The sequence below is a fragment of the Equus przewalskii genome, chromosome 6 (assembly GCF_037783145.1).
Source record: "Equus przewalskii isolate Varuska chromosome 6, EquPr2, whole genome shotgun sequence".
Classification (NCBI taxonomy): domain Eukaryota; kingdom Metazoa; phylum Chordata; class Mammalia; order Perissodactyla; family Equidae; genus Equus; species Equus przewalskii.
In genome coordinates this window covers 47,086,431-47,109,163 of record NC_091836.1, presented here as the reverse complement: position 1 = coordinate 47,109,163, position 22,733 = coordinate 47,086,431, and the positions used below count along the sequence as shown (strand labels likewise).

At 42.8% G+C, this 22,733-nt stretch overlaps 1 protein-coding gene across 2 annotated transcripts in view; it reads right to left on the bottom strand.

The window, feature by feature from the left end:
- The window catches only part of LOC103558055 (zinc finger protein 709-like), a 124,181-nt gene that overhangs the window by 59,036 nt on the left and 42,412 nt on the right, over nt 1-22,733 (bottom strand). The window contains exon 1 of one of the 2 annotated variants that reach the window (XM_070625451.1): nt 14,750-14,810. The exons of the other annotated variant lie outside the window; for it this stretch is intronic. Coding sequence (XP_070481552.1) covers nt 14,750-14,752 — 3 coding nt within the window. The 5' untranslated portion in view covers nt 14,753-14,810. Of the gene's footprint in view, nt 1-14,749; nt 14,811-22,733 lie in introns of those variants that run through there. 2 annotated transcript variants of the gene reach the window in all.

Genomic DNA, 22,733 nt, shown 5'->3' with positions numbered 1-22,733 from the left:
TTCCCACATAGCATAACCGGAGGCACTCACAACCAGAATATACAACTATGTACTGGAAGGGCTTTGGGGGGATGAAGAAGGAGAAAAGAAAAAGAAGATTGGCAACAAATGTTAGCTTAGGTGCCAATCTTTTTTTTTTTAAAAAAGACCCAGTCATTGAACAAAAGATTCTTATAAGCTAAAGAAGAAAAATCAGGCCCCCTGGCAAGAACCTCAGTCTCAACCGTCCTTTCCCAATTGGAGAACCTTATGATCTTTTCAACAATAGGGCTGCTCCAAAGACTCAAAGGGGACATTCCCTTTTTCCCCTAACCAATTCTTTGCGGCAAACTGATCTGATTATTGGAGATGAGGTCAGCAAAGCCTTCATCAACACCAGGGCCACCTTATTGGTCCTCAACCCCACCAGCCTTTCTTGTCTTCTTCCTCAGAGTTCAGAAATTGTACTCATGGTGAGTGTTTCAAATTACCCCATGACTGTCGTTAAGTCACTCCCAAGTCCTTTCTAATTAGGCCCAACGTCAGGATCTCACCCATTCTTATTAGTTCCTTCGGCTCCCATACATTTACTTAGGAAAGATCTCCTTGCAACTGCTGAGCCAGTATCTCTTTCTCTCCAGAAGGGGAAATATTTCATGAATTGAGAAACCTTAGGTACCCTAATCATTCTTTAAAAGATGATCCTGAGCTCATAATGGTTACCATCCCTATTTTACCCACTCAAGTCAATAGGCAAGAAAATCCTACCTTAGATGACATTCCTGATTATCTCTGGCCAAAAACCTACACAGACATTGGTCATACTCATTTTGCTGTTCCAATAAAGATTGAAGTGGATCCAAATAAGCCTTTACCTAATATTATATACCGAAACAACTCAAGGTTTTAAGGTTATAATTGAAGAATAACTGAAACAAGCGCTCATTATTCCCTGCGTAAATGTTTGCAATACTCCCATCCTTCCTGTACATAAGCCTCATGGAAGAAGATGAAGATTAGTACACGATTTGAGAGTCATTAATAACACTGTAATACCTAGACAGCCTGTTGTCCCTAGCCCTCCTGCCTTACTGTCTCCTGTTCCTCCAGATAGCAAATCCTTTAAGGTTGTAGACCTTTCTAGTGCCTTCTGTGGCATCCCTATAGATCCTGATGGCCAATTTTTATTTTTTTACTTGGGATGGACAGCAATATGCATGCACCATCGTGCCCCAAGGTTAGACTGAAGGCCCCAACTACTCTCAGAGTTTAAAGGCAAATATAGCAGAGGTAACCTTTTCCAAAAATTCTACCTTATGACAATATGTGATCTCCTCCTTTGCTCAGCATCAAAGAAGGCATGTAACAGATGGAGTACAGCTCCTAAGGGAACTTGCTTCCAAGGGACACAAAGTCTCTAAGCACAAAATAAATATTTATGGCATTTAATATCCAATCAACGATTGATCTTCAATCCAGATAGGATAAGAGGAATCCTTTCTTTCTCCATTCCCCAGAATAAAAGACAATTGGTTATTGTAGAAACTGGATTCCCAACTCTTCATGGTGGCTCAACCCTCACACTCTCTATTTAAATGTTAACCAACCAGAACCCCCAAGTGGACTGAAGAAGATCAAAACACCTTTGAGACTATTAAGCAGAGTCTCCTTGACACCCCAGCCTTAGGGCATCCTAACTACAAATTGCCCTTTGTCCTTTTTGTCCATGAGAAAGAAGGAAATGCATTAGCATCCTTTGTCAATAGGGTGGAGGGCAATATAGGCGAATAGGCTATTTCAGCTAACAACTAGGCCCTGTACCTAAAGGACCACCTGCCTTCATGAGGGCCTTTGCTGCAAGAGCACTTCTCTTTAAAATGGCTGAAAAAATTGTTATAGGTTCTCCTCTGACTATTTACGTACCCCACTCACTGGAAGCCCTTCTTAATTCTCAACATGCTCAGCACCTCTCTGCCAGCAGACTAACCCCCTATGAGCTTTTTCTTCTATCTTTGCCAAATGTCACTCTTGATGAGGATTTTTAGGCTGCTTAATTTTAAAATGGTTTATGATGAGGATTTTTAGGCTGGTTAGTTTTAAAACTACAGATGAGATTCAGGCTCCAAGGAGTGGAATTTGTTTGCCCCTTTGTTGGGAAATATTTACATTTCTAAGGGAAACCTCTATCTGTGAAGATGCCTCCCTCTCTGTGCCAGGAAGAAGGGGGATGGTCTTATCTCTAGAAGCTCTTAATCAATGCCAGAGGCAAGAACTTAAGTTGGTTACTGTCTGGCAACCTCATGTAACTGACACCCCCCCCCCCCCCCCCCCCCGCCCAAAACAAATCCTCCTTTGTCTTTAGCTGAGGATAAAATTCAAGCTGTGACTTCTGCCATTTACTCAATCTGGTTTGATTCTTATCTAAAAGTGGGACCGCCAAATGGCCAGACCATACGGGCACTGATACCATTTTAACTTTTTTACATGTTCTTTGTCTTGTAAAGAGATAACTCACATACCTATGCCTTAAATTTAGCCTTACTCTCCACCCAACTTTGCAGCAGCAGCAGCAGAGGCAGCAGAAGCAGCAGCAGCAACATGCCGGCAGCAGCTCTGCCTGCCCATGGGTCCTGTCTCCATGCCAGCAGCGGCAGCAGCAGCTCCCCATGCCAGCAGCATCTCTGACTGCCCGTGGGTCCTGTCCCCACGCAGCAGCCTGTCTGCCCATGGGTCCTGTCCCCATGCCGGCAGCAGCAGGAGCTCTGACTGCCCGTGGGTCTTGTCCCCACGCACCAGCTCTGCCTGCCCATGGGTCCTGTCCCCATGCTATTCCACACTATTCTCTAAATAAAAGAGCACTCCCGCCAGACCTTGAGAGTCTAAGAAATCTTTCTTTCAACTACTCCTCGGCTCTTTCGACTCCTCGGCTCACCGACCCCACATCAACTCTTACTGCTGTTCCCTTAATCCAGCCACTCTCCTCCCATTGCCTTTATTTTTTATTAAGATTATGATAGTTTACAACCTTGTGAAATTTCAGTTGTATATTTTTGTTAGTCATGTTGTGGGTACACCACTGCACCCTTTGTGCCCTCCCCCCACCCCCCCTCCCCATCGTAACCACGGATCAGTTCTCCTTGTCTATATGTTAACTTCCACCTATGAGTGGAGTCATATAGAGTTCGTCTTTCTCTGTCTGGCTTATTTCACTTAACATAATACCCTCAAGGTCCATCCATGTTGTTGTGAATGGGACGATTTTGTCCTTTTTTATGGCTGAGTAGTATTCCATTGTGTATATATACCATATCTTCTTTATCCAATCATCAGTTGCTGGGCACTTAGGTTGGTTCCACATCTTGGCTATTGTAAATAATGCTGCGATGAACATAGGGGTGCTTGGGACTTTTGGAATTGCTGATTTCAGGTTCTTAGGATACCCAGTAGTGGGATGGCTGGGTCATAAGGTATTTCTATTTTTAACTTTTTGAGAAATCTCCATACTGTTTTCCATAGTGGCTGCACCAGTTTGCATTCCCACCAACAGTGTATGAGGGTTCCTTTTTCTCTACAATCTCTGCAACATTTGTCACTCTTGGTTTTGGATATTTTTGCCAATCTAACGGATGTAAGGTGATATCTTAGTGCAGTTTTGATTTGCATTTCCCTGATGATTAGTGATGATGAGCATCTTTTCATTGTCTATTGGCCATCGTTATATCTTCTTTGGAGAAATGTCTGTTCATGTCCCCTGCCCATTTTTTTTTTTTTTTTAAGATTTTATTTTTTCCTTTTTCTCCCCAAAGCCCCCCGGTATATAGTTGTACACTCTTAGTTGTGGGTCCTTCTAGTTGTTGCATGTGGGACGCTGCCTCAGCGTGGCTTGATGAGCAGTGCCATGTCCGCGCCCAGGATTCGAACCGACGAAACACTGGGCTGCCTGCAGCAGAGCGTGCGAACCTAACCACTCGGCCACGGGGCCAGCCCCCTGTCCCCTGCCCATTTTTTGATCAGGTTGTTTGATTTTTTTGTTGTTGAGCTGTGTGAGTTCTTTATATATTAAGGAGATTAACCCTTTGTCAGATAAGCAGCTTGCAAATATTTTTTCCCAATTAGTGGGCTGTATTTTTGTTTCAATCCTGTTTTCCCTTGCCTTGAAGAAGCTCTTTAGTCTGATGAAGTCCCATTTATTTATTCTTTCTATTGTTTCTCTCATGTGAGGGGTTATGGTGTCCGAAAAGATTCTTTTGAAACTGATGTCAAAGAGTGTACTGCCTATATTCTCTTCTAGAAGACTTATTGTTTCAGGCCTGATCTTTAGGTCTTTGATCCATTGTGAGTTTATTTTTGTGAATGATGAAAAAGAATGGTCAATTTTCAATCTTTTACATGTGGCTGTCCAGTTTTCCCAGCACCATTTGTTAAAGAGACTTTCTTTTCTCCATTGTAGGCCCTCAGCTTCTTTGTCGAAGATTAGCTGTCCATAGATGTGTGGTTTTATTTCTGGGCTTTCAATTCTGTTCCATTGGTCTGTGCACCTGTTTTTGTACCAGTACCATGCTGTTTTGATCACTGTAGCTTTGTAGTATGTTTTGAAATCAGGGATTGTGATGCCTCCGGCTTTGTTCTTCTTACTCAGGATTGCTTTAGCAATTCGGGGTCTTTTCTTGCCCCATATGAATTTTAGGATTCTTTGTTCAATTTCTGTAAAGAATGTCATTGGGATTCTGATTGGGATAGTGTTGAATCTGTAGATTGCTTTAGGTAGTATGGACATTTTAACTATGTTTATTCTTCCAATCCATGTGCATGGAATGTCTTTCCATCTCTTTATGTCGTCATCAATTTCTTTCAAGAAAGTCTTGTAGTTTTCATTGTATAAATCTTTCACTTCCTTGGTTAAATTTATCCCAAGGTATTTTATTCTTTTCGTTGCCATTGTGAATGGGATAGAGTTCTTGAGTTCTTTTTCTGTTAGTTCATTGTTAGTGTATAGAAATGCTACTGATTTACGTATGTTGATTTTATACCCTGCAACTTTGCTGTAGCTGTTGATTGTTTCTAATAGTTTTCCTATGGATTCTTTGGGGTTTTCTATATATGAGATCATGTCGTCTGCAAACAGCGAGAGTTTTACTTCTTCATTGCCTATTTGGATTCCTTTTATTTCTTTTTCCTGCCGAATTGCTCTGGCCAACACCTCCAGTACTATGTTGAATAGGAGTGGTGAAAGTGGGCACCCTTGTCTTGTTCCTGTTCTCAGAGGGATGGTTTTCAGTTTTTGTCTGTTGAGTATGATGCTGGCTGTGGGTTCTCCCATTGCCTTTTGATGACACACCTCATGACTGTTTTACTTTGACAGACCAATAATTGGTCCCCAGGCTGGACTTATAAGAAATCCCACTGGAAAATGCTGACATAGTGTGGTTTACTAATGCATCTTCTCTGAAAGACGAAAATAGGAAATATAAGGTGGGCTTTGCAATTGTGTCTTTAATAGAAACAATAGACACTAGTCCTTTACCAATGGCCACCTCTACACAACTAGCTGAACTTATAGCCCTAACCCGAGCCTGTTATCCAGCCAAAGGGAAAACTGCCAATAACTATGCGGACAGCAGATGTGCCTTTGGAGTAACTCATGACTGCGGCATGCTTTGGAAACAAAGAAGATTCCTAACCTCTACAGGTCAAAAGATGAAAAACAGCTCCTATATGTTAGATCTTGTAGAAGCCATTCAGAAACTGAAATCTTTAGGAACAATAAAGATTCCTGGACATTCTAAGGTGAACACAGAGGAAAGTAAAGGTAATCATTTTGCTGATTCAGCTGCAAAAAATGCAACTCTCTGAGATTACAAACCTCATTTGAATTTGCCCTAAAACCAACATTACTCTTAATCCTATCAGAGATTAAAAAAATAAATTAATGGAAGCCCAACATTTGGTTACCAAACAGGAAAAGAGAAAATGGACAGAAGAAAGTTTCATATGTGAAGGGAAGAAAAATTTATGGTACGCTCCTAATGGCTGTCTTCTCCTGCATGATCACCCCCAGGAACGCATCCTAAGCTCTGCTCATCATTTCACTCACTGGGATACTGATAAGATGGTGCTGTGGGGAAAACAATATTAGGAAACCAATACCTAAAATGCCTTTGAGGGTTTATCAAAGATGCCATATATGTCCTAAACAGAACCCTGGAGAGCCCAACCACAGTTCCATAGGCCATTTCCTTGACTTTCTGGATCCTTCGAGACATGGGAGTGGGACTTCATCCAACTACCACCATCTCCAGGATATGACTAGGTTTAGTAATGGTCTGCATGTTTTCCCACTGGACTGAAGCATTCCCATGCTGCAAGGCAACAGGTCACAGTGTAAGTAAAATTCTCCTGGAAAAGATGATACCTACCTGCAGTGTCCCCTCAGAGCCTCACAGCAGTCCAGGACCTCATTTTACAGGTCAAACCATACAATCTGTATGTAAAATCTGGCCCATTTTACATTTTCATTGTGTGTATCATCCTCAATCCTCTTGTCTTGTTGAAAGAACTAATGGGATCATAAAAACTCAATTGGCCAAACTCAGAATCTTTTAATCTCCCATGGATGAAAGCCTTGCCTTTGGTATTATTTAACCTTAGGTCCACACTTTTTGGGAAGCACAAACTTTCCCTATTTTGAATCATCAAAGGGTGACATATGAGATTAGATCGAGGACTACATGAGCCTGTCCTGCTTAAAGTAGATATTCTGACCTACTGCAAGGAGCTCACAAGGCTCTTAAGGATAATACTGCTCTAGTAGAAAAATCTTTTCACAGGGTGATCCTGGGAGACAAAAAGGTACATCACCAGAGTCTTCACAAAGATACCTTCTCCAGGATGCCCTATAACCATGACGGAAAGCACCATACCACATATTGTTGACCAATCCCTGTGCAGCCAAACTTCAGGGCATGGATTCATATTTCTCATAAAGGCACCCTCACCTCACTGGACCTCTCACCCACTGGAGACCTCAAATTAAAAATATCTCATGCTGCTCTTCACCTGGATGATAAGCTGATGACATCTGAGGTAGACAGCTGTCCCCAGAATCTGGACCAGGCCAGTATTCATGCATCACCTATCTGAACTTTTTGGCATTCTTTTCCTCTTTGCTGGAATTCTAACGTTCCTTGTCCTCCTACACACTGTAGGCATTCTGTGTTGGTGGTAACATGTTTGCCTTATTACTGACCTCTGTGCTTTTCCCACCATCCATTTTCCCAGTCCCTAATTCCTGGGATAAAAATGCTGTGAAACAATTCTCCCAATCCCTAGCCTCCTCTAGCAACCTATCTGGTTGCTAGATCTGTCATCACCAACCTTCCAATAGTTTTAGGGGAATAAACGATCCTATTGCTGCACGAACTTACAATTTCACTTTTATCCCTAATTTTATCATAAATCAGACAACCTGGCCTTCCACCTTTACGTACAGAGTTCATCTTTGTCCCCTTAAACAGCAAGATCAGCCCTGCTTTTCTCTAACCCCTGTCAAGGAATGCTTGACTGCCTCTAAATATGCTCCATCCATGCCCCTCCATGAACTCCCACACTCATACATGTGGCTCTATAAAAAATGTCATCAGAGAGGCCATAATTGTTCCCCGATTAATATCATGATGTGCAACTCCTGTCTGGAAGACCTTCTTCCAGAAGACTGATGACGTTGTAGACCGTCTAGAGAATGACACTCTTCCCATATGCACACACAAGACAGAGCTCTGGTTCACTCCTGTGCTACCTTCTTTATCTGTAAATGAGTCTTTGAGTAATCAAACATGGGCTGGTGTTCTTTGCCCCTTCAGGATATTTTGTGTGTGTGTGTGAGATTGGCCCTGAGCTAACATCTGTGCCAATCTTCCTTTATTTTATGTGGGATGCCACCACAGCATGGCCTGACCAGTGGTGCTAGGTCCATGCCTGGGATCTGAACCTGTGAACCCTGGGCTGCTGAAGCAGAGCACACAAACTTAAGCACTATGCCACTGGGCTGGCCCCCAGGATATATTTTTATATGGGAATATCATAGAAAACCATGGGCATTTGACTGGCCAGATAGCTGACAAATGGGTGGTACTTGTCTCCTAGGCCAATTAACCACTCCTTTTACTAAACTGATTTCTGGACAGACTGATTCTACGCAGAAAACTCAAAAGAAAAGGGCCCTCTCTATCTTAGAGGACTATGCTGATGAAGATCCCTCTTTTTTTTTCGAGGAAGATTAGCTCTGAGCTAACCTCTGCCACCAACACTCCTCTTTTTTGCTGAAGAAGACTGGCCCTGAGCTAACATCCATGCCCATCTTCCTCTACTTTACATGTGGGATGCCTGCCACAGCATGGCTTGACAAGCAGTGCATAGGTCTGCACCCTGGATCCTAACCAGCAAACCCCAGGCCGCTGAAGCGGAACGTGAGAACTTAACCGCTGTGCCACTGGGCTGGCCCCAAGATCCCTCTGAATATGAAGACAATAGCTGTGTTCTTACTCAAGGCTTTGACCTGCCTGCTGGTTATTCAGGACATATAGGACATTATTTCCTTAGGAGTCTTTTCTTGGTTAGGAGTTGGCATGTTCCAACTGGACCTGATGATGAGGAATCTTACCAGAACTGTCAGTGCAGCTGCTCCCTCTACGGCAAATCAATAAGAGCAGCACGGAGCCCTCAGGTGCTCTAGCTTGAGCAGTCCTGGACAGGAAGACAGCCCTGGACTCTCTCCTTGCTGCCCAAGGAGGAGTCTGTGCTCCTGCCGACACCTCCTGTGGCACCTGCATTAATAATTCTCAACCCGTTGAACTAGAGACACTGAAGCTCATCCAACTCGCTGAATCTCTGAAGGGCCACTCTGATTTTACTCCAAGTGGTTTGAATTTCAAGTTAGCCGATATATTTAGGTGGCTCCTTTCTGGTCTTGAGACTCTCCTAAGGTCTGGATTACAAATTATTTTCTTATAATCCTAATTTGCTCTCTTTTTGTCATATTTACACTGTTCATAATGTGTACTTCTCACTGTTGGTGGCTTCCCAAAACATCAAGGTCATTGTTGTCCAGAGACTTGAGAGCATTCGAAAGACCTATCCATTGATGACCATTGAGAACAAGACCATTATCGACGTCTGGGGACTATAAATGATGCCTAAGACTCATTTTCTGACCGCCTACTTCTCGCTCAGATGTCACCTAAGCCTTTGACTAAGTTACTCCCATAAAGGACCTCAGTTTCCCCCCATGTGGATTTGAACTTCACAAGAATGAGCCTTCCTGGAAAATAGGGAGACACCTAAACATATAACATCAAACAGTTGATTCACAACCGCCTAAATATCTGGATCAAAAGGAAAATAATGTAGATGAGGATTCCAAAACATAATAACACATGTCAAGACTTCTAAAATGGAGCTGACATTAAGGGAGGTTTATGTGCGTCCACAGCCAGGTGTAGACTGAAGGTTTGAACTTTGCCTGACCACAGAAACCATATCCTGGAACAATTCCTCACCCAGAAATGAACAAAATGCTTAGGACCAGCTTAGGAATCAATCACCTACTGGCATGTCAGCTCTCTCCTTGCCAGAACTGATCATTAATTGTTCAGGACAACTTATGGAAGCTTGTGGGTTTGCTTTTATAAACCCCTGTTGCCTCCTTGGTCCACTTCAGAGCACATCTGAGTTCCTACTCAAATCTGTGCCCCCTGAATTGCAACTCCCAGGACCCCAAATAAACCTCTTGCTTCTCTTGCAGTTTAGGCCTTTTATTAATTGACATCACCAATGTCCTGGGAGCAAAACTTTCTTGACCAATTAATCCACTGAAAATCTCTGCTTTTTAGAAACAATTTCTGAGGTTGTTGTTTGATATTTGTTCTGAGCTTTGGAATCCTCCTCCCAGCAGTCTAATTCCCTGGTTCTTTCCAGAAAAATAGTTGGTGTACAGTCTAGGCTGTATCTTCAATAAATACACAAATCTATTCCTGCCTTTCATCTTATTCTCTGCTTGTTTGTGTCCTCTGACTTGAACTTATCATGATCTTGTGCCAACCAAGTTAATTCTTTGGAAAGTAAAGTGCTTTGTCTCGCTTGGCCTCATGTAGAGGCAAAATCTCAGTGCCAGGACCCTCTAGCTGTTTTGGGGACAATGGAAAGCCTCTTGGAGTGACAATCCCATTATAGGAGCTGAGAGCTCACTTCTGTGGAGAGGCAGCAGCCAGAGGGATCTTGATTGTCTCCTGGCCCCTCAGGAATGGCTTATATTACAGCCACCTCATGAGCTAGAATAAGGGCAAGTGTCACCCCAGCATTCTCAGCTCATCTCTCCAAACGTATCAGCTCACTTCCATGTGTAGGGACTGAAACAACAGTATCTTGACTTTTCAAGCACACTCACCCAGCGCTTGTTAACCCTCAGCAGCAGGTACTGGGGGCGGGGTTCCCGGTGTTGCATCCTGTTCTTCCTGGGCAGCCCTGTCAGTGGAGCTGAGTGACAAGGTGCCAGGTGCTCTCGGTTTCAGTGGTCTCAGGGGTAGTCTCCCCCAACATGAGCTGGGGGAGCTGAGGGTGGATTGTTCTTGGTTCAAGGACCAGACTCTCATGTTTCTTACAAAACTCCACAGGTTTTCTTGAGTAAATGTTCTTCATTTGCTGTTTGCCTTTGGGACCATTTCCAGTGGCTTTAAATGCTTGTTATTAAGTAATTTTCACCAGTTTTATTGAGGAGTAGGTCAGCAGAGCTTCTGTCACGGTCACGCCATCCTAACGCATTTAGGAGGAAGCTCATTCCAGGAAATACGAGTTTCAAGTAGGAAGGAAGGAGAAGCTCTAACATCACTTGTGAACAAAATTGAGAAAATTTTTTTATGATTTGCAAAAAGCCATTTAACACTTCTTAAAAATTATTGTTTAGAGGATTACACAAAGAGAAATGGCTTCACATTCAAAACTAATCAATCATTTGAATTATAAAGTATTAAAAACCCAATACGGTGTTAGTGAGAGTTCTTTAGGGAAACAACCAACATGATGTGTCTGTGAAAGTGCGTGTGTGTTTATACATATATATTCTATCTTGTCTTTTTATTTTTTTTAAAGATTTTATTTTTTCCTTTTTCTCCCCAAAGCCCCCCGGTACATAGTTGTGTATTCTTCGTTGTGGGTTCTTCTAGTTGTGGCATGTGGGACGCTGCCCCAGCCATGTCCGCGCCCAGGATTCGAACCAACGAAACACTGGGCCGCCTGCAGCGGAGCGCGCGAACTTAACCACTCGGCCACGGGGCCAGCCCCCCCTTTTTTTTTTTAAAGGAAGTGGCTCATGTCATTATGGAGACATGGTTAAATCAAAAATCTGCAGTCTACATGAGCAGGCTGGAAACCCAAGTGAAGAATTGTATTTCAAGTCCCAAGACAGTCCAGTGGCCGAATTCCTTCTCGTTTGGGGAAGGTCCGTCTTTGTTCTATTAAGAACTACAATGGATCAGATGAGGCGCATCCACGTTAAGGAGGGCAATCTGATTTACTCAAACTCCGCCCACTGAAATGGTGATCTCATGAAAAAAACCTGCACGGAAACATCCAGTAGAATGTTTGACTATGGCTGAGCCAAGTTGACACAGAGACATTGGCTTGTAGTTTTCTTTTGTGGAGATGTCTTTATCTGGCTCTGGTATCAGGAGATCAGGGCCTCATAACATGAGTTTGGAAGTACCATAGTCCCCCCTTATCCAGAGTTTCACTTTGCACAGTTTCAGAACCATGGCCTAAAAATATTAAATGGAAAATTTGGAAAAAATGGTGAGACCACATTCACAATAACTGTTATTACAGCATAGTGTTATAATTGTTCTATTTTATTAGTAGTGGTTGTTGATCTCACTGTGCCAAATTTATAAAATAAACTTTGTCGTAGGTACGTATGTATAGGAAGAAACACAGTATATACAGGGTTTGGTACTGTCCACACTTTCAGGCACCCATGGAGGGTCTTGGAATGTATCCCCCATAGAGAAGGGGGGATTGTTCTATTTCTTCTACTTGTAGTTTTTGAAAGAGTTCAAGAAGAATTAGTATTAATTCTCTGAGTTTGTTGATGGTCTCTTCAGGTTATTTTAAAATTCTTTCTTGGTAGGTTGCATGTTTCTAGGAATTTCTGCTTTTCTTCTACATTATTCAATTTGTTCACATATAAATGTGCATAACAGGCCATTTTCTCTCTCTCTTTTTTTTCTTTTTTTGGGGAAGATTAGCCCTGCGCTAACATCTCCACCAGTCCTCCTCTTTTTGCTGAGGAAGGCTGGCCCTGAACTAACATCCGTGCCCATCTTCCTCTACTTCATATGTGGGACGCCTACCACAGCTGGCTTGCCAAGCGGTGCCATGTCTGCCCCCAGGATCCAAATCAGTGAACCCCGGGCTGCCGAAGCAGAATGTGCGCACTTAACCACTGCCCCACTGGCTGGCCCCAATACAGCCCATTTTGATCCTTTTTATTTTGGAGGAATCTGCTATAATAGGTTCTCTTTCATTTCTTATTTTATATACTTGAATCATCACCCTTTTTTTCATTGTTTCCTCCTAACTTTGGGTAACTTTGGGTTCACTTTGTTTTTTTTTTAGTTCCTTGAGGCATAAATTTAGGTTATCTTGACATCTGTTGTCTTAATATAGGCATTTATTGCTATAAACTCCCTTTTAGTACTCCTTATGCTGCATTTTATAAGTTTTTGAAAGTTGTGTTTTCATTTTTCTTTGTCTCAAGATATTTTTAAAATTCCTTCTTGATTTAGTCTTTGACCCAGAGGTTGTCCAAGAGTGTGTTGTTTAGTTTCCATGTATTTGTGAATTTTCACAATAATATTTGAGATAAATAGGCTGTTAGTGTGAGCTTATTTCTTGAACAAGTGTCAGATTATGTTTTTTATTTTTTTATTTTAATTTAATTTAATTAATTAATTTATTTATTTTAAGTTTAAACTTTTTTGGGGGTATTAATATTTTTTTTTATTATTTTTTTATTGAGCTATTGATAGGTTACAATCTTGTGAAATTTCAATTGTACATTAATGTTTGTCAGTCATGTTGTAGGTGCACCACTTCACCCTTTGTGCCCACCCCCCACCCCACCTTTCCCCTGGTATCCACTAAACTGTTCTTGGTCCATAGTTTTAAATTCCTCATATGAGTGGAGTCATACACAGATTATCTTTCTCTCGCTGGCTTATTTCACTTAACATAATTCCCTCAAGGTCCATCCATGTTATTGCAAATGGAATGATTTTGTTCTGTTTTGCAGCTGAGTAGTATTCCATTGTATATATGTACCACATCTTCTTTATCCATTCGTCTGTTGATGGGCACTTAGTTGCTTCCACGTCTTGGCTATTGTAAACAGTGCTGCAATAAACATTGGGGTGCACAGGACTTTTGGGATTGCTGACTTCAGGCTCTTTGGATAAATACCCAGTAGTGGGATGGCTGGATCGTATGGTAGTTCTATTTTTAGTTTTTTGAGGAATCTCCATACTGTTTTCCATAGTGGCTGCACCAGTTTGCATTCCCACCAGCAGTGTATGAGGGTTCCTTTTTCTCCGCAACCTCTCCAACATTTGTTGCTATTAGTTTTTTATTTTTATTTTTTGAGAAAGATTAGCCCTGAGCTAACTGCTGCCAATCCTCCTCTTTTTGCTGAGGAACACTGGCCCTGAGCTCACATCCATGCCCATCTTCCTCCACTTTATATGTGGGACGCCTACCATGGCATGGCTTGTCAAGCAGTGCCATGTCCTCATCTGGGATCTGAACCAGCAAACCCTGGGCCGCCAAAGCGGAACGTGCGCACTTAACCACTGCGCCACCGGGCTGGCCCTAGATTATCTTTAATGTTTGCTGCAGCTGTGGGTGCTACAGGCTTCAATATCTTGTAGTGTCCTTGTGCTTTTCTCCCTGGTGTGTTTGGGTTTCCCTAGAAACTCATTCTTAAGCAGAGTCTGTGTCTTGAAGCTCTCTTTTTAATCCACTGTTTTTATCCTGGGGGCCATGCTGACATGGTGTCAAGCATTTGGGAGAGAAAACGTCCTATTACGTGAAGCTTATATTTCCTCTTGAGGAAATATAAAAGGTAAAAACCTGTTCTGAATTCATAGTCCTGACAGTTAAAATACGAGTCTGTTTGATGCACCACGGAGGACGAATGCTTTGAATTGGAGAGCAGAAATTGGCTTTGGGAATTTGGGGAGGGATCTTCAAAGTTTGAGATTTATTGTCAGTGCCAGGAAGAGCAGCCTGTGGGGAAAGGACTGGATTTGAGACCCTGCTCTGCAAACCTTTGGAAAACTCAGGAGAAAATGGGTGCCCCCTGGGGAGGAAGGAGGCCCTGGGGACCCACAGACCGCAGCCCCTCCGCGCACGGACCCCGGAGACCGAGGCCCGACTGGCCTGCGGACCCTCCCGCGGGCCCCGCACCGTCTGGGACACGCGGGGCTGCGGGCGCACAGCGGCCCAGAGACGCTCCGGCCCCAGAAGCCGCGTGCAGGGACCACAGGACGCCCGGGGCCCGGCTGCCGGACCCGTCCCCACGCTGCGGCCGGAGGGGCCTGAGGGCCGAGCGGCGCCACCGTGGACTCGGGGCCGCAGAGCCCGGAGGGGACCGCGGGAGGCCGGGCCCGCCCCGCCGCTTCCCACCAGCCCCTCCTCCCGCGTCCTCACCCCGGGGCCGCACACTCACCATTTCTAGTGCTCCTGGGTCCCCTGAGTCCTTCCTACGACCCCCACGGCCAGTGCAGGTCACAGCGACAGAGGCTGCGGCAGAGCCACCAGAGACCACTTAGGGCAGGTGACGGGGGGTCCCCAGCGAAGCCTGAGAGACAAGGGACTTCCATGCAGGTGTGGTGAGTCACCCTACCCACCTGTCCCAGCGACTCCCCTGATTGGACAGTTCCAAAAGGCCCCTCAACCCTGAGTGGCAGCGGAGCAGGAAGACGCCTGGTTCAGCCAAACCGGCTTCTGCCAGTGGCCCTAACCTGTCCCCGCCTGGGTGATTTACATTTAAACAGAAATTTTTCCAGGCCTGGGACTAACGCCGTTGCTTTCCCCACCGCTATATGAACGCGTGGTCGCAGGTGTGCACAGGGAATGCCTGATGAGTTTCAAGAAGGAACAAGTACAGACAAGGGGGTGGCCCAGGCCAGGTCGCACTGGAACAAAAGGGTTTTATCTCCTCCAAGGGTCAAGGGCTTGGTGTAACGCTGTGAGGCTACTCATGGAACCTGTCCTTTGTCTAGAAACGCAGAGACTTAAATGTGACCTCACCAACCGTAATAAAGAGTCTGGCTCCATTTTGATCTTTCATCCTTACTGCACCCCACTCGATCAATTCTTAAGATAAACAATCACAGGGCCCTGGGCTCTGGCGGGAAGTAGGAACCCCGCAGCGCTAGCTGGGCACAGGGACTCTTCTCACCAACCACAAGCTGTGAGATGTGCTCACTAAATCCTCAATTTTACATTTTACACTGGAGATAAATTTATTTTAGGTCACTTTTGCCTTTGTCTCTAGAGAAGTTTGAAATGTAAATAGTTGTAATACCCCTAAGGCAATTGATTCCTACTATCACTGATCTAAGAAAACAAATAAATTATGTCAATATGGGATGCACCTGGAAACCTTCCCCCCCCCCCCAGCTTTACTGAGGTATAATTAATAGTATTGTCTGTAGTTAAAGATTACAACTTGATGGTGTGATATATGTATACTGCAGACAAGAGATTAAGACATTGTCATCACACATACGCAAAGTTACTGTCAGGTGATGGATGTTGTCAATGAATCTGGAAATTTAAATAAGCCTACGAGAGGGGACTGCAAAACTCTTTTCGTTGCAAAGCTCTGAATGCATTTATTTACTTATATGAACAGCTTTATTGAGATGTAATCCTTATATATATAGTCCACATAACAATGTTGGGGTCGATGACCGACCACATATATCACAGTGGTCCCATAAAATTAGTACCATAGTAGTAATCCATAGTGCATAAGTCCAAATGTCCAATTTTTTCCCATTATTGCTCCTGGTGTCATATCCAAAATATTTTTGCCAAATCCAAGGTCAGGAATTTTTTCCTGTGTTTTATATAATTTTGTTACACTTTTACTCTCATCTTTAGGTCTCTGATCCTTTTTGGGAAGTCAGTGTATGTTGTTTGTTTTAAGGGTACAATCTCTTCCTTTTGCATATGGCTGTCAGTTGGCCCAGTACAAATTTAGGAAAAGAATATTCTTTCCTCTCTTTTGATACTTTTGTCAAAGACCATAAATGTGGGGTTTATTTCTCTAATCTCAATCTTCCACAGATCTCTGTCTATCATTATGTCACTACCACACTAGCTTGATTACCTTTGCTTTATAAAGTTTGGAAATCCAGAAATGTTAGTCCTGCTACTTTGTTTTTTCTTTTTCCAGATTAGTTGGCTATTCTGGTTTCCCTGCAATTCCATAGAATTTGTGAAACAGCTTGCCAATATCTATAAGGGGTACAGCTGGCTTACGATCGGTCTGGCACTGAATCTCTAGATCATGGTGTGCAGCAGTGCCATTTCAAAAATGTTAAGTCCTGAAAACCATGAAACTGGGATATTTTCCCATTTATTTATACATTTCTTCTTTGACCATGTTTTGTAGTTTTCAGAGTATTCATTTTGTACTTGGGGTTTAGTTTGTTCTTTTTCTAGTTCCCTTGTTAACTTGATATCTTTATAACATATGTATTTATTGCTATAAAATTCTCTCTTACTATGCCTTATGCCGCATACAAGTGTCCTTGTGTTTTTCTCCCCTGGTGTTTGCGCGTCCCTAGAAACTCAATCTTAGGTCATCCGTGTCTTGCAATTCTGTTTTCACTCACTGTTTCTACACTGGAGCCACGTTGATATGTGGGAAGGCATTAGGGTGAGAATATGTTGTCATGTTATGATTAAACCTGTAATGTTTTGATGGGACAGAATCCCTGGACGGTGAACTTCAGAATATGTTCTTAGCATTTATTCCTCCCCTTTTGTCAGAGAGAAATCCTGAAGAGTCTGGGTGTGTCTGACTGCTCTTTCGCCAACCAGATGTTTTGGCAAATTAGTTTCCTTTGAGGGAGGGCCTAAGTCACAGAGCACAGAATGCTTTGTGTGTATATCGAGAGGGTTTCCCCCATTTCCTGAATGAAGCATGAGACAATTTCTTCCAGTCTTCACAACAAGAACCTCCTAGGGTTCCTGGTGGAAAAATACATAAATTTGGGGGGTTCTCTAACACAGGACTCCTTAAAGCTTTTGACTCTCAAGCTAGTCCAATCTGGGTCTCCAGCAAATTCATCAGTAAGAGAGTATGTGTTCCTAGAGGTTGTTGGCTCCAGTTGTTTCTCCTCCAGGTACGTAACAGTGCTCTCTATTTCTCAGTCTCTCATTTTGGGAGCATTGGTTTGCCATATAATCTCACATCACGCTTGGAAAAAGCAAGAGGTGTTGCTTTTCAGGTGGTTTAGTTTGTTTCTTGTGAAGATGAGATGATCACTCAGCGCTCTTTACATATCAGAACAGAAACCATCCTTCACTTGTGTTGCTGTATTTTCCCTTGTGAGGCTATACCATTTTCACTTGGTAATCCTACTGCTAGAGCCATATGGGTGGTTCCAAAATTTTTCTTTTGTGATTAATGCATCTAAAAACATTATCCCAGTGGGATCTCTGTATTCAGATTTCTTTTCCTCATCTTATAAAAATTCCCTAAACTTGGGACCAGCCTGGTGGAATAGTAGTTAAGTTCTCATGCTCCACTTCAGCAGTCCAGGAATCATGGGTTCAGATCCAAGGTATGCACCTACACACTGCTCATCAAGCCATGCTGTGGCAGCACCCCACATACAAAATAGAGGATGACTGGCACAGATGTCATCGAGTACCATGGCTGCCAGGGAGTTTTCCTTCATGGAAAACATCTCAAACTTTGGCTGACTGCTACATGTATTTTGAGTGTTTGGGACATTGTGTGATTGGCATTAAGGACATGTTTGTTGAATGACATCATGATGCCCAGGTCAGTACCAGTGACTCCCATGTGAGTCATGAGCATGTGAGGGCAAATGGTAGGAAAGCAGAACATTTGCATCGGATGGACTGAAGGGATTCTGAAAGAAGGTGCCCAAAATGAAATGTTGACATGCAGGGCACTCAGACTACAGGTGACGTTAGGAGGAAGACCTGTGAGTGGGATATAAGTGTGGTGGCCAGGGGGCACGATTACAAGAAACCAAAGACCTGTAGGAGTGACTGTTCTGACAGACATGTCTAGTATAGAAAGGCTCTACTTAGACGGTGCTAGTAAGCCTGATGATCAGAGAAAAGTAATAAGCCCCAAAGCATGGAGATTGAATGTAACTCAAAGAGCAGGAACATCTATTTAGAAGAAAGCAAGGTTTGCCTATGTAAGCCTCAGCCACCCTAAGAGCATTGCAGCCTGAGTCATAAGAGAGGTACAAGATCCATTGAATAGCTTTGTCAAGAGCATAATGTTTTATATTTTGAGACATTAGTTGATAAAATCAATAATTTCTAGAGTGTCTTGGTGAGTCCTTGATTCTCGCTTCAGGAGGATCACGTAAGACAGGAGGGGTAATTTGTGTATAAAAGGTCCTACCGTGGTCTGAGCATAGCAAGCAGCCCAGCAGAGGGGGTGAGCAGCCCGACAAAGTCTATCTGCCATCAGCTATAGGGTCCCTTCCTCCACCTGGACTTAATGAGCATGGATTCTATTACCTGTGACATGTTTTTTTTCATATCAGGTTCATTGGTCAGTCACTAAGTTATATGGGAAAGGGGAGGGAAGTTCCTTGATTCTGCCTAGGCCTTTAGGTTAGAGGCCTCTTAATGGTTCCATATCACAGGGGCCCAGGGGCCATCAGGTCTGAGGAGTCAGTATGTGTCTCAGAAATTTGAGTGAATTTATCACCCTGAGCAATGAAATGAGCCTTGGATAAGCAGCTATTGCTATTGGTGGGATGAGAAAGCTAGATCATTGGCAAAGGCCACAAATCTTTTATAAAAATGTGCAGATGAGTTTGATTCTTGGCCAGGGGATTCAACATTGCTGGCATGACTGCCTGGGGTTTGACTCATCAATCTGATCCAATCCGTGATCAGGGCTGGCCTGTTTGATCTGGGGAAGAACACAGCAACTCTGCCGTGGACCCATCAGGTGTGGTGGTACACACTGTGCATAAAGTATATGAACTCCCTGGTCATCCATGTGCCCCCAAGTCACTCCTAAAGTGCCAATGTGTGTAAAAAGGAGGGCACCTCCTCCTGAATGTATTACATCAATCACAGAAGAGGGGAACACACTTCCTCCTGTAGGGTGATACGCCAGAACCGCCATTTTTGGCTCAGTGCTGTAACTACCCATCTCTTCAATGAGGAGGCTTCTGGTTAGCAGGCCTGAGGGGTCCTGCATTCATGACCCAAAGGGAAGCTGGCTGTGGAGGATCATCAACTCAGGCCCTGGGAGGGCCTCCATTTACAAAAAGACTCTGTCAGTTGCCAGCAGTGGCTTCTCCAATTATGTGCAGCACTGGATGAGAAGAGTTCCAGTAGAAGAATGCCTTGGGCAATTTACATCCACCAGGAGAGGTTTGGAGACTCTTAGATGCATCACAGGAGGCTGCTGAAGCCTCTACGGGAAAGGAGTGTGTGGAGGGAGATGCTAATGGAGGGACTTATTTTGACAAATTCTAGAGCTATGTTTCCCTGTTCAATGTCAGTCACATTAAAGTACGGCTGAATAAGTAAGCAAGCAGATCTGATAAACGTGCTGTTTCTGGTCACGGTGACTGACAGAACGTGCCCATGACATGGGTTCTACCACTGCCTCTGTGATCCTCTCAGCTCACAGGCCCCCAGCATTGTCTGGTGGAAATTTTCCAAAGTGAGATCTGCATGGATTTCTAAAGCTGTTTCCATGTAAGAAGGCACAAGTAGGCTTGAGTTGGGAAATGAAGAGCTGGAAACAGTCTATGGATAATAATGGAAGGCAATGAGGCTGATGCACATGAGTGAGGACGTCCCCAGACAGATCCCACTTAGGAGACACCTTTTTGTTTCAGAACCACAGCATTTCTACACATCTGTCCACAGAACCTGATTTAAACTCAGATTCTGGGAGCCCTCTCACTTCACTCCTAGTTATGACTATGAGATGGGAGGAGGGCAAGTGCAACTCTAGGGGGTGTTTTCTCAATGAAGACAGGGTTGCAAGAAAGCCCTGTTGAAGAATGAATTCTTCTTTTCAATACTTCAATTCTTCCTAAGAAGAATCCCACAGTGCTAGAAAGAAGTGTTGAATGCACAAAAATCAAGGGTCAGGAGAATTTAACATTCTCCTAACATGTGAAAGTGATTCTGTTATTCATTTTCTATTAATTATATATAGTATTTCAGGCACGATTGTGAATTGTCACAAATGTATAGCAATCCTGTCATCAAAAAATGGAAAACATGCCATCATCAAAAAACACTCGTGTGCTCATATGAAAGACACTCCTCCAATATACAAGTTAACACTAAAGAAAAATGGAAGAGTAACAATTTCTCTGTGCTTTATCAAACCTTGTCGCTGTTATTGTTGTTTCTGACTTTTCCGCAAGATAGCTGGACATTTACGCACATGGAAATGAAACCTGTGAACAGCTTAAATGTGCTCTGGGGCATTGTGGATCATTGAAACTAAAGACTTCCGGCCACTCCTGCTAAAAAAGACAGTGATTATTTCCTATTTCTTCTTTTATACTCAATTAGGATGTTACTAAAAATGACACCCTCTCTCTGCAGCTCACTCAATTATTCCTGGGATGGTTGCCTCTAACCAGCTAGAGCTCTTTGTGCTGTTTCCACGGGGAGATCACAGCGGACTCACAGAGATGTCATTCTACTCAGAATTCACTCAGGATGAGCTAGAACAGGACAGATGAAGGCAACCGCTTCTCTACATGGGAGGAACTCCACGGTGAATGGAGTATATATTGCACATTCAAGTTTGTAGAGCAGAAAACTGAATATGCAAAAGACCATATTTTAAATATTTAAAGGTAAATAAAAATCCTCTCAAAAGATATTAAGCACAAAAAGACACCAGAATTATCTGTGGCCTAAATCAACAGGAAGTCTCCAGTCCCAGATAACAATAATAATGACATCCTCGCTCACTCCTACCCTCACAGAAAAGATACATATGCACCTCAGCCTCCCTATTGGCTCAATGCTATTCTTTAGTTTCCTTCAAAGCCCTTATTCCATCTTATAAAACAAAGCTTTACCACTTTTTAATCATCTTTCTTTTCCCACAAACATATAAGCACCTGACAGCAAGAACTTGTTTCATGCCACTATATCCACATCCTACCACGCCTTATTTCTGCTACACTGGGTACACTGACTCTACAGTGCATGGCAGGTGAGGGATGCTGAAACATTAGCATCAAAAGCACAGTCTCTGAGAAAGAAAGGCTGGATTGGCACCGTGGTCCTGTCTCTCTCCCTTGCTAGGTGTGTATTGTCTCACAATTTACCTAAACTCTAAGGCCTCAGTTGAGTCATAAAGGAGATATTAAAAAATAATACACAGTATACTGAAAAGTAAATTTATGTATTTTAACTGAGGTAGTTTATGGCAAAGAGTGTCTTACACACCATAGGAAGTTCATTAGTGTGTTGATAATAAGGAGGAAACCAAAGCTGTTCCAGAGGACTAGGACCTGGCCTGCAGCCACTGCAAGGCTAAGTCTTATCCTGCTGAAGAGACAAATGTCACACACCTCCTTCATCAAAGGTGCACAGTTACCAAGACAAAACTAAAATATTTCCTAACCACACCAGTAAAAATTGTAAGAGATAAAATTCCAAATCACAAAAATCACTAATATTCCCTTCTTCTTACTAAAATGACTGACTAGAACTTCTTACAAAATAGCTTTATGCCTACTACATTGATTTTGCCTTGTGGAAAACAATGATTACATTTACCAAAGATAAAATGTTTACCAAAGATAGAATTAAGTTGACCTCTTCACAGCATTCAATACAGAAAGTGACCTGCTTCCTTGAATAGAAATCAAATCCACAAACACAGGCCATAATCTTATAAGCAGTCCTTTGAGCACCGTGTTACTGTTACACCTCACAGTCCTTTATGGTCTGTGGTCATTCTTACTAGAATTCCTTACACCCCTCTCTTTGACTGCAGGTGCAATCCTGCAGGTCACTGGCAAGAGGGCACTGAAAAAACATGATTTTTAAGTTTTGTGTTAAGACTGAAGGACAAGTTAAATTTGTGGTAAAAGTTATCACTATAAAAGAATAAAAAACACAAAGGAAAAAATACCTGAATTTGAACACACATGATAAAACTGACTCATAATATATAATGATCAAATGAAGAAAATTGCAATGTATATTTTAAAATTCCTAGTTAAATGGATTTTAGTATATTCTGAGGAAATGAAAACCACAATATTTATTAGCATACAGTGGGTTAGAACAGTTGATAGATCAATAAAACCACCACAGAAGTGTTTATTTCACAAGGATAAATCTATGATGAATGTACTTTTAATGACATACAATCAAACATTATTGAAAATATATTGAGAGGACATGTGCAGCTACAAGTAACA